This window comes from Orbicella faveolata, unplaced genomic scaffold (assembly GCF_042242905.1).
Source record: "Orbicella faveolata isolate gen_17 unplaced genomic scaffold, um_ofav_v1 contig_47, whole genome shotgun sequence".
NCBI classification, from domain to species: Eukaryota; Metazoa; Cnidaria; class Anthozoa; order Scleractinia; family Merulinidae; genus Orbicella; species Orbicella faveolata.
The window spans coordinates 22,117,353-22,130,000 of record NW_028301577.1 but is presented as its reverse complement, the minus strand read 5'-3'; the positions used below and the strand labels follow the sequence as shown (position 1 = coordinate 22,130,000).

At 41.1% G+C, this 12,648-nt stretch overlaps 2 protein-coding genes across 3 annotated transcripts in view; one reads left to right on the top strand and one right to left on the bottom strand.

Annotated features, from left to right (window-relative positions):
* LOC149097650 (uncharacterized) overlaps nucleotides 1-3,751 on the bottom strand; it is a 14,693-nt gene extending 10,942 nt beyond the window's left edge. The window contains exons 1-2 of one of the 2 annotated variants that reach the window (XM_089278842.1): nucleotides 3,690-3,751; nucleotides 2,322-2,402 (exon numbers count right to left, since the gene is read on the bottom strand). The gene's annotated coding sequence lies outside the window, so the exon portion shown is untranslated. Of the gene's footprint in view, nucleotides 1-1,255; nucleotides 1,359-2,321; nucleotides 2,403-3,689 lie in introns of those variants that run through there. The other variant, XM_089278841.1, reaches the window with a different exon arrangement.
* A 5,208-nt stretch (nucleotides 3,752-8,959) lies between these two features.
* LOC149097649 (uncharacterized) lies at nucleotides 8,960-12,330 on the top strand. Its single transcript, XM_089280321.1, has one exon. It carries the CDS (start codon nucleotides 9,382-9,384, stop codon nucleotides 10,090-10,092), a length of 711 nt encoding a protein of 236 aa, XP_089136447.1. The 5' UTR covers nucleotides 8,960-9,381; the 3' UTR covers nucleotides 10,093-12,330.
* The last annotated feature ends 318 nt before the right edge of the window (nucleotides 12,331-12,648 follow it).

The window sequence follows — 12,648 nt, the reverse complement described above, 5'->3', positions numbered from 1 at the left end:
CAGCCAAAAAATCTAGACACGCAGATTGATCAGAAACCCTGAACAATACTTTAATGGTCCTGTCACTACCAGTGACGAATTTAACATCTTTGCTTGTTTACTGCAAACGTCACCTCAATACTCTTAAAACGAATATAGGTCAAATTAACCTGAATATTCTTTATATTCTCCATAATCTAAACTACTTTCGAAGTGCGCCGCACAAACATGTCTAGATAATTGCAACGGTCTGACACATCAAAACAACTCAGCATTGTTCAAACAAATTTCCGAATACTGCATGTGTTCAATTGTGCGCGTTACTATCGAAAAACTCGAAAAAAAGCTTAGAACTGGATGTTGGTATGTTTTAATTTGCAACGGACGCTCTTCTCAATGCAACTACAGAAAAGAGTCGACCCAATTCAATATGAGAGTCAAAGAAAGTTATCAAATTTTTGTGTAATTTTCTGAATTCTTGTAATTGACGGTCTTCTGCCACTTTCTTGACTTTCCTTAGCTTACTACAAAGTGCATAAGGTCTCTCTTGGAGAATGTGAAAAATCATCAGGAGAAATAGATATGACATTCATTACTAAACATGGTTAAATGAGCATGCATTTCTTGGGCATTACAAATTTATACACATTTTCCAACGGGCTATATCAGTGTTACAAAAGTCCGAAATAATAGATCTCTGCTAAAGACTTGCATGTGAGCGTTTTAACCAGCCAGGCTCGATACAAGAACACAAGATCCACAGAATGCTTCTTTTAACAATATATTATAATTATGAGAAAATCAAAAGTGAAAGTGCTTCGGTTGGCGTTAAACCTTACAACCCATGCTATCCGCCTGATAAAGTAAATTGAGAACCTTCCAAATTTTCCAGTTTTCTAGCTTTGTGAATTCGAATTTTGCTTCTCCTCGAATTCATGACGACTTTTGAACAACTGGCAAAGTCTCTATAATATCAGTAATGGTAATCATTCCACAATAGACGCATTCCACAATAAGTGTTGGTCTATTAATTATGAGAAGTCACAAGTCTTTTTCAAGTTCATTGTCATTCAACTTGATCAAAGTATTAAACTGCATATGATAACCACAGAGAATTCGACAACATACATTTACAGCAAGATGATAAAGAACGCAAGCATTGAAAACAGACCGTAAACATTAGATTGTTCAATGATCAGTTGATTAACTCCTCATCTCTTAAACAAGCTATAAACATAAAGAAACCCTGCAAAAGTACAATTGCCTGTTGATTTACCTCAAAGAGACATCAACTGAGCGACATGCAGTACCTTGATCGACTTGATCGGCTCCTGGCAAAAACTCTGCCGCTAGATTAATACGATTAAACTGAATGACGCAATGTCGGTGAATTTATGGAAAGCGGAATATGCGTCGGCGTGCACTCTCAGAAACGGTTCACAGGAAATTCGAGAGAATGGAACAAACTGATCACGTAAAGCCTTCGGGCATCCTATATAAAACCTAAAACTAAAGTCGCACAAGGACCAAATTGGTCCACAATAACAGTTTCCGTATCATTCATCAACTGGAAGCATTGCTATTCCCACTCGAAGGGATGTTTGGTCACTGCTGGATACCTTACAGCGCTTATTATACCCAGTGAAACAATGGGCCTCCCACAAATATGGCTGCATATAATTACAATGGTCCGAACAAGACAATTCAGCATTCTTTAAGTGATCTAGATTCGAAATTGAAATTACCGAATACTGTATTCAATTTCCACACTAATCTCGAAAATAAGCTTAAAACTGCATGTTCGTATATTTCAGTTTGCAACAGACGGCGCTCTCAATGCACCTACAGAAAAAGGTCGACCCAACTCAATATGTGAGCCAGAGGAAGTTGTCAAATGTGTGAATAATTTTCTGAAGTCTCGTAATTGGCGGTCTGACGCCACTTTCTTGACTTTCGGTAGCTTAATACAAAGTGCGTAAAATATCTCTTGGCGAATGTGAAAAATCATCACTAGAAATAGATGACATTCATTACTAAATATTAAATTTCCTTTCTGTTCATAGTTAAATGAGCTGCATTTCTTGTCCATTTTCACTATTCCTTAAATTTATACACATTTCATTACTGACCATGCCAGCGTTACAAAAGTCCGAAAAAATAGGTTTGTGCCCCGACTTATGCGCTTTTTAATAAGCTATTCTCGATTCAAATCTCTGCAACCCACCGGGCTGGCTTTTTGTACATTGTATTATAATTATGGAAAAGCAAAAGTGAAAGTGCTTCGGTAAGGGAAAACTTACTACCCGCTAAATAAAACAGATAGCTAATTTTGCAAAGCTTACCTTGTTAAACTATACTTTTGATCAGTTCTTGCTTGCCAACTTTGGGAATTCGAATTTTGCTCCTCCTCGAACTCGACACAACTGATGGAAAAATAGACGAGGTCTCAATGTTGTAACATCAGCACTGAAAAGCATGCATTCCACAGCGCTTGGTGATTATCAAGTTACCAGTGTTTTTCAAATTAATTGTCACTAATACATACATTGAAACAAGATTGACAAACTACTGATTCTGTAACAACGCCAACATTGAAAGCAGACTATAAACAATAAGTATTGTCTTATCAGTTGATTAACTCCGCAAACATGCTACAAACCAAAGGGAACCCTCAAAAAAGGACAATTGCTCGCTAATTTTTCAAGAGACATCAAATGAGGAACAAACAGTACCTTTCTGGACTCTAGGTAAAAATTGTGGGCTCAATTGACGATAAAACTAAATGATTTTATGGGAATCTATGTGTCGGAGTGCATTTCAAGAAGCGTTGCACATGAATGGAACCAATCGATTACGCGTAACGCCTTCGGGCAGCCTGCATAAAACTTAGACAGGCTCTCAGTAAGTCGTCGTCTCCAAATTCGTCAACACGGAATATTATAAACATTTTACCCGATGAATAAATGTATGCATGCTATCAATTGTTTTGCGAGACATAACAAACAACTTTCCAGAAAAAGAGATCTTAAAATTAGGCGTCGAGAAAAGGTACTTTACAATTTTCGATTTTGAAATGGCGCCAAATTATGATTGCGCAAGTAATTAAAGTGCGTGTATGGAAATCTGAAAATCGTGAATTAATTTCTCTGAAATTTGATTTCTGACATTTCTCGAGTTAGCCAAGAATAACGAACCAACGCACAAACCCTGCTTTCAACAAGGTTTCACCTTGTTTACAGAATTCTACAGATTAACTCTAATCCAAGGTTTATTTAACGCTCTTTTGAACAACCGGACTGTGAAGGTTGACTTTAGCTCAGTTTTCGTTTGCCATCTTTATGAATTCGGAATCTCCTCCTCTTCAAGACACTGCCAAAACTGGAGACGTTTGAATGGAATTCATTGGCCGTGGAAAGCATTCCTAAACCTGCATTACGCAGTATTAGTTGATTATGAAGTTCCATTCTTTTTCAAGTTGTCACTAAATTTGATCAAATTGTTAAACAAGATACGATCACTACAAAGGAGTCCGTACGTGTATCTACGGATTGGAAGAACGCCAACAAGTGTAAAGAGTAGTTGTTTATTGATCACTTGATTAACTCCGAACCTCTTAACCATAGTGTAAATTAACGTCAAGAAAGTCGGGAAAAAGAGCAATTTACCGCTAATTTGTCTTTATGAGACATCAAATGAGAGATATACGGTACCTTAATCCACTCCAGGTCAAACCTGCGCACCCAATTCACGATGAAACTACGTGACTTGACGGAATCTATGGAAAGCAGATTGTACGTCGTGCATAACGAATGGAACAAACCCGGGGGGGGGGGGGGCACTGCCATATATGGGCTATATAGGTATGTGCCGCTGTGAAGGGTATGGTTTTCAAGCAGTTTACTCTAGGATAGGGTATATAAATCAGAACGTTTGGGTCTAGAATAGGGTATCATTTTTCACAAAACTGACTAGTTGGTTGAAGATTTTACCTAGACTAAGGAAACCAGGAATTGCCACTCAAAAATATATAAAAAAAAATCAAATCAGCAAGTTTAAATTTACGCAAATCAGCCTCAACAGTGTCGATAGATGGGGGATTTGGGGAGTTTACTCTAGTATAGGGTAGCAAAATTCAGCTGAACTAGCTCTGGTATAGGCTAAGGGTTCCAGGGTCCCAGCGGCACATCCCCACCCAGAAATTCCCAAAGTACCTCCCCCGGGGGAACAAACTGATTACGAGTAACGCCTTCAGGCATCCTGCATAAAACCTAAAACTAAAGTCGCACTCGGACCAGGCTGGTCCACATTGCCAGTACTAATCGCAGTTTCCGTATCATTCAGAGACTGAAAGCATTGCTACTCACTCTCGAAGGGATGTTTGTTCGGCACGTCGGGATACCTTGCAACACTTATGTCCATCGAAACAATGCACCTCCATAAGCTACATGCATGGCTAGATAATTACATTGGTCTGTCACCAGACGGCTCATTGTTGCTTAAGTGAAAAGACTCGAAATCGAAATTGTTGAGTCGATTTTCAATCGTGACTATAATTCCAAAAATCTGAACTTCGCGGTCTTCTAAATGTACCTAGTGAAAAAAAGTCGATCCAACTCAATATGTGAGTCAGAGAAGTTGTCAAATTCTCGAGTAATTTTCTGATGTTTGGCTGCCTAACACGTTTTGCATCAGCGAGGCTCGATACAAGAACGCAAGAACACAAGACCCACAGAACGCTTTTGTTAACAATGTATTATGACTATGTAAGATCAAAAGTGAAAGTGCTTCGGTAGGCGAAACTTACTATCTGCTCGATAAAACTGATAGAACGTGAGACTTTCATATAAATTCATCCTTTTGAACTAAACATTTGCCCAGTTTTCCGATTCTTTTTCGCTTCAGCACAAATGCAAAACTGGCTAAGTCTTTTGTTAAAGGTGGAAAGCATTTTTGAACCCGCGTTTCGCAGCCTTTTTTGATTATGAAGTTACTAGTCTTTTTCAAGTTGCCAGTTACCTTGACATAAGAATTGAACTACATACAATAACTTCAGAGAATTCGTAACATACATTGACAATAACGTTGATAAATTATACTGCCTGGCAAGAACGCCAACATCAGAATGTAAGCAGTCACAGTTTAAAATTTATCAGTTGATTAACTCCGAATCTCCGAAACATGCTATGAACGTCAAGAAAGTACAACTGACTGCTAGTTTAGCTTAATGAGACATCAACTGAGGGACACACAGTACGTTATAATCGGCTCCAGGTGAAATTTGCGCACTCAATGAAGGATAACACTGGATGAATTAACGGGAATCTATGCTTCAGTGTCCGTGTATTCCAAGAAGCGGTACACAAAGAATTAAACTGATCACGCGTAATGCCTTCAGGCATCCTGCATAAAACTTAGATAGGCTCTTAGTGAGACATCGTCTCCAAATTCGTCAACACGAGAAATTGGGAATATTTTAGCCCAATTACAGGGATGCACGAGAAGGCACGCAATGTGTGCGAAAGTCAGCGACTTTCCAGACTAAATTTCTCTTTGTAACGTTAGTAAACGCAAGTTAAAAAGAAGCAGAGGAAGTTGCGAATAAATGCTTCCAGCTTTAGTGATGAAGCTTTTAAATGAATTTGCACCAGATTAAAAGTATAAAAAGTTAACGTTTAAAAATGGCACATCTTAAATATTTAGTAGTACCAAAGTATCATCCTTGTTCTTACGATGTGATCAGTTGTGATGTTATAGCGATGTTTCGAATGCGCGCTGCTAGTCTTCATCAGGCGATTGGGTCATTGGTGACAGCATCGTGAGACAGACGACATTTCATTGTACACTGCAGTATTTGTCACTTTAATTATGATGGTATATTTGTATGTGTGTAGGTTAGGGGGAGGCAAGGAAAAGTGATCTAAAGTCACACTACCATATAGACAAGTATGGATGTTAATCAAAGGTACACGCACAGCAGTTGGTTGAGAATTAAAGGACTGAGTAGCCTACGAAGAGGCTCGGTAAGGACGGAATATCGGATATGTAGACATGATTGATCATCGCAGTTATACACACAATTTAAGCAGTTGTGAAATTAAATAAAGCCTGATGATCAACCATGTCTTCATAACATTCTCCGCAGTCCAAATATGTGAATTTCATATATTCTTTTGTATTCTTCAATATCTACGGGTATATTACAAACTCACAATGTGGCCAGTTCCCAATTGGCTTGATATATACCTCAGTTGGTAGAGCACTGCACCGATATGGCAGAGGCCATGGATTCAAATCCCGTTCTGGTCTGAATTTTTTTTCAGGCTTTAATTTCACAACTGCTTAAGTTGTGCGAATAACTGCGATGATCAATCACGTCTTCATACAAACAACACCGTGAAAGCACTTTTAAAAACAATGAACACGCACAATTGGTTTAAAATTGCCCATGATGATTTCTTATTTGCCAGTTGCACTATCTGCCTGGAACCTTAAGCCATGTGTCTCCTTGTAAAATAAAAAAACAAAATTTGCTAATTTTTTTCTGGGTCTGCGCAGCATGGCCTCAGTAGTGTGCCATCGATCGATAAACCCCAGCAGTTTTGCAGTGGACTTCCGGCACTGTGAACAGTTTCTGCAAACGACTGTTCATCAATGCAATTCTGGTCCAGTTCTCCAAAAAGTGGTTGAACCTGTCTTATGTGTCATTCAGCAACTTTAAAAAGTGAGGATAAAGAGCTTGAAAGAGGTCGCGAGGCCTCATGATTAGTGCGCATGCCTCCGGATCGAGCGGTACGAGCTCGGGCCATGGCCGGGGAATTGTGTTGTGTTCTTAGACAAGACATTTTACTCTCAGACTGCCCCTCTTCACGCAGGCTTATAGACCGGTACCGGCGAATTTAACTCTGGGGGTAACCCTTCGATGGACTGGCATCTCATCCAGGGGAGTGGGGGGGGGGGGGGGGGAGGGAAGTAGAAATATTCCTGGTCGCTTTATGCTACAGACCTGCGACAAAACCGAATGGAAGCCAACACAATTGCTTCCGAGCCTCTCCACGGTTTGCGACTAAAGTCGATCAGATCAGTGGGAGAATTCAACATGTTAGAAATGATGGGGAATACCGTATCCCCAACAGTCGCTGCACCGTGGACGGCTACGATGCAACTACGAACACCGTCTGCGAATTTCAAGGTTGCTTTTGGCATGGCTGTCGTAAATGCTATCCCAACAGATCCGAAACACACCTTAGATTGGAGCATCGCTGCACTGCCGACGTGTATCTCTGCACCCAGGAAAAACTTCAATTCTTGCGTGACAAAGATTACAACGTTTTTTTTTTATTATTATTGCAATATCTTACATCACATTACATACAAAAATTACCTACTACTTACAATGTCAACGTAACTTACAATTTAATGATAATAACAAAACTTACAATACTAACATTATTTACGATTTTAATAACTTACATTACAGTAATATCTTACATTACAATTTGTTAATATCTTTCATGTAACTGAGGAGTTAGCTACAATAGGAGGCTTTCTCACATATTAATTTGTGACTTAGATTTATGTTTCTCAATTTTAATTTTGTTTGTCAACATCGCCAAGAAAGCATCGAAATAAAACTCTTCTTCTTTTCTTGAGGCAGTATATAAATAATATTTGGCTATAATAATGCAGAGGTTTAAACCAAGACGACGAGCGAAGTTATCTGTCACGCCATATATTATTTCACTTTTATCGAGAGTGATCCTATCCCCGTTTTTGGAGCTCCACCAATTCGTAAAGAGAGACCAAAAATGCTGAGCTTCAGAATAGGTAACAAAAAGGTGGGTTACCGTTTGTCTTTCTCCACAGAGGTGACATTTATCATGTTCCTTTAATGAATCTCTAAAAAGTGTCGAATTTGTGGGTAGAATGTGATGAATTATTTTGTATTGGAAAATGGCGAGTCTATTGTCTTTTGTAACATTAAAGGGAAGGCTATAAATGAGTTGTATTGTATGTTCTTTTAGACTAGTTACAACGTCATCGAAATGTGGGAATGTGATTGGCGGAAAATGAAAGAAGAAAGGGAGGACGTCAGGAACTTTGTAGCCAGGCTCGATTTGGTGGAGCCAATAAATCCCCGTGATGCCTTCTGCGGCGGACGAACAAACGCTGTCAGACTTTATCATCTGGTCGACATAGTATTAGGAGAGAAGATTTATTACTATGATTTTACATCTCTCTATCCGTTCATCAATAAGAATTCTGAGTATCCTGTCGGCCACCCTGAAATTATATTTCAGCCGGAAGACACAGACATCCAAAATTACTTCGGGATTGCCAAAGTCACAATCTTACCTCCAGAAAAACTGTTTCATCCAGTACTTCCGCTGTGTGAAAATGGTAAACTGACATTCCCGCTATGTAGAGCCTGTGTACAAGAAGAGATGGAAAAACCAATGCTACAGCGGTCCTGGGTTTGCAGTCACAGCGACAGTGAAAGACAAATTACAGGTACATGGTGTACCCCCGAACTGAACAAAGCCGTTGAGAAGGGCTACAAAATAACTTACATTCACGGAGTGTGGCATTTTTCTGAAACGAGGAAAGGTCTCTTTAAAGACTATGTGAATACATGGTTAAAGATTAAAGAGGAGGCGAGCGGCTGGCCAGCTCATGTAGGCAATGATGCCGTCAAACAGCAAGAACATCTGAGATCCTACAAAGCGAAAGAGGGCATCGAACTCAACCGCCACAACATTGAAAAGAATCCCGGCAAATGTAGCCTTGCAAAAATGATGTTGAATTCCATGTGGGGAAAGTTTGGCCAGCGCAAAAAACAAAACTCAAATCAAAGAGTTCGGGGATCCTATGAGGTTCAGTGCATTCCATGAAAGTGATGCACATGACATTTGCTACGTGAGTGTATTGTCTGAAGACATCGTTGAAATTCACTATAAACTGAAATCTAATGACAAACCTGTCTCACCAAACCTCAACATTTTCATCGCTTGTTTCACGACATGTTGGGCTCGACTTCGTTTGTATGCAGCTCTGGACATGCTACGGAGTGTGGCAAGACGGGTTTCAGCCCATGAAAGAACAGGGGGTCAAGTTTCACGAAGGCGTTCCCGACACAGATCAACTGAAAACGTGGTTTCCTAAAGGCGGATTACTCGTGTTGGACGATCTAATGGCTGAAGGAGGGAACGATAAACGAGTGTTGGATCTGTTCGCCAAACATTCTCACCATCAGAACGTCACCGTGCTCTACTTGTGCCAAGACATGTTTCCGCCGGGGAAATATGCCAAGAGTATTTCCAGAAACGCCCACTATGTCGTAGCCTTCAAGAATCCACGAGATCAATAAAGCATGAGAAATTTACTGTTACAGGCATTTCCCACCCAATGGCAAGTTTTACAAGACACGTTTCAACGTTTGACAGAACGTCCGTTCGGATACATGGTCTTGGATTTACATCCAGGCAGTTCGGACGATCAAAGGATTCTCAGCCACCTTTTAAAGGACGAAGGATGTATGAGATGTCACAAATTCATCGAGACATCGTGATGAGTTCTTCCCAAGATTCAATCACCACCGTATCTCTAATGAACGGATCCAAGAAAAGCGCCCAGTTGGTAAACAAAGATTTGTTGTACCGATTGGATGGGTTGTTTGCCTTTTACCACCGTCAGTGGTGTTGTCATCGCCAGATGTTTTACCACTTTAAGTGGTGCCACGGTTGTTTGAACGCTTTGGCATTGATCATCGTGGCAGCAGGCATTGTCGTAGGATCCGTCTTAGAAAATAGTCTCCTGATTGCCTGTTTAACTGCCGCTGGAACTGTGATTAAGGGGTGGAACGATTTCAAAAAGTTTTCGTTCAAAATCGACATGTGTCGCTTTGCCTACACCACTTACGACAAAACATTGATCGAATTGAGAACCTACGTGCGAGGACTTCCGATGGAGGAGTTTGAGGGATTTTTAATCAAGATGCAAACCTTGGATGACACAATCACTGATTTCACACCCCCAGTATCTGACAAGTGCGTGCAAGAATACGAACAACGATTTCGCTACGACCACGTCGATAAAAGCGGGAGCACTTACGTGTGAGTGGTAGTATGTGTCATGAAGAGCAAACGAACAGTTCGTAAAAAACCAAGGAGACGTAGGAGGACACAAAAAGGGGGATTGTTATCATTGGCAGCTCTCATTCCAGCTTTAGTAGCAGCAGGCAAGGCGGCGGATCTAGGAGGAATCTCTGGTGCAGCTGGTTACGGTGTGAAAAAGGGTTTGGAAGTTGCTTCGTGTAAACGTCGACGATGAAGTAAACAGCGAGGTGGAGCACTGGCACGACGTAAACATAGATTGGTTGACAAGATCGCCGAAGGAGCTAGTATGTTCTTATCGGGACCCTCACCTACCTTTGCTACGCTGGCTTTGAAATTAGCGGGGCAGGCAGCAAAAGGAATCAGAGACAATGTGAATCACTATAACAAGAGAAAACGTGGAGGTGCACTGTTTACTGTTCTCAAGAATGCAGCCAAGATCGGATACAAGCTCGGAAAGGACAAACGGTATAAGAGAATGGGTGTAAAGGGTGTCACAGGCAGTTACAACAGACGTCCTGCACCTTGGGAAGTATGATTCGATTACGCAGACAACGCCCTTTCTTGGAAGCTATTCTCCAAGAGGCCAATCGGAACAGGAGACAGGAGATGTTAGAACATGCTAATGCAGATCAGATCAACGCTGTAAGCGAAATGGTTCTCAATCTATTACGAAAGAGAATTCCCGTTCACCCAATCACCATGGCGAAACTGCATCGCTATAAGACAACGCTACGCGAGGTGGGGAAACGCAGAAACTCGGTCAAGAGGCGAAGAGAACATCTCCAAAAACAAAAAGGTAGCGGATTCTGGCAAGGTTTGAACGACGTGTTCCAAGCATGTCGATGTTAAACACCAGAGATGCCCACGGTTATCCACTGCAAGGTTACGACTTCGTCCCCAAGCCCAAAGACACCTTGAGCGAATTGGTCAGGTTACTACAACAAGCCAACGAAAGAGAAGACGCCCTGAAACGTGATGTGGAACATTGGCATCGAGCTTACAACGCCCTCCTTCAAGACCATATGGCATTTAAGTACGAGGATCTGTGTTCAGCTTGCAAACGACACCGCGACGAGACCGAAGCAGGTGAGACCATCCTGTTGTGTAAGGAGCGTTCTACAGTAGAAGAAACAAAACGTAGCCTGGAGCTGAAACTAGAAAAGGTTCATCAAGAGGTTCGTTACTGGCAAGACTGCTACGAAACGTTACTCCAGCAACATTTCGAGGATGACAGAAGAGGTCATGATGGTACCCACAAAAGAGTTTGACCAATTGGCTCAGTATTACAAAGGAGAAATCACCGACAATGCATTGTTGAACAAAGCAGGTCGATTGGCCGCCGAAAGTCACGTGATACTCCGTGATAAATCGATTCCAGATTCGATCGCCATCAAGAAAATTAAACCTCTAGCTCGTCAGAGAGGTCGTTTAACCAAACGTATCAGACAAATTGGTCCTTTGTCGAGCAATAGTGCTGATGTCGGTGAAGAGAAAGATGGGGAGGAAGGAGATTTGGTGAAGGGTCCGTTGGAAACCATGTTCAAACAATTGATTAAGAACGCTTCTCGAGGTACAAAAACACCAAAGATCAAGGAAGAAGCTACACCGTCTACGTCAGGTGTTAAAAAGAAGCAACCCGCTGCTAAAACACCCATTCCACCACCTGACTCGGATCTGGGAACTCTCCTAAGAAAGGCTGACATTCTCCTGGGTAAAGACAAGCGCAAAGGCAAGGGCAAACGTAAGAACGAGGCCGAACGTTTAAAACCTACGAGTGGTTGGGAAGACTGGGCCAAAGGAAAGAAACTGAGAAGAAATCTAAAACACGATTATGACTCGGACTAAGACCCGTACGCGCAAGTATCGCCAACGTGGACGTGGTTTTGACATTCAAAAATTGCTAGGCAAGACGGGGATTGAATTTCACTGGCCTGGGTACCAGTACATGGGGCCTGGGACCAAGTTGGCAAAGAGACTGAAACGAGGAGACCCAGGCATCAACCGACTGGACAAGATTGCCAAACAACACGACATCGATTACAGTCGCGCTAAGAATTTGCAAGACAAGTGGAAAGCAGATACAAAGATGATCAAGGCCATAACGAGGTTACCCGGCAACAAAACGGTGACTGAAAAGATTGTGAAAAGAATCATGCAGGCGAAGAAAAAGTTAAAATTGTAATCGATTCTCCCTTCGGAGTTCATGTTGTTATTATTCAATAAAAGTTGACAAATGAAATATCAGACTCTGTGTTCGTTTTAAAGCAAAGTTTAGTATTAAAATCCTGATTACAATGTGTGTGCTCTATTTTAGAAACCAGGCTTTTTACTCGGTCAACACGGAAACGAGATTAATGACGTCAAAGGGGGCGGGGCTTCTGGTTACCATGGATACGTCAAACTCGAGAAAACAATAGAACTCCTTTCCATAACAATACCTTTTCATTTGCATCACAATACGTGTCAAATCTGTACTGGACTAGCCCATACCACTACTGAAGACCTTAAATGTGTTAAAATTAGCATATGCTATTGAGGCAAAATTTGACCCTATATG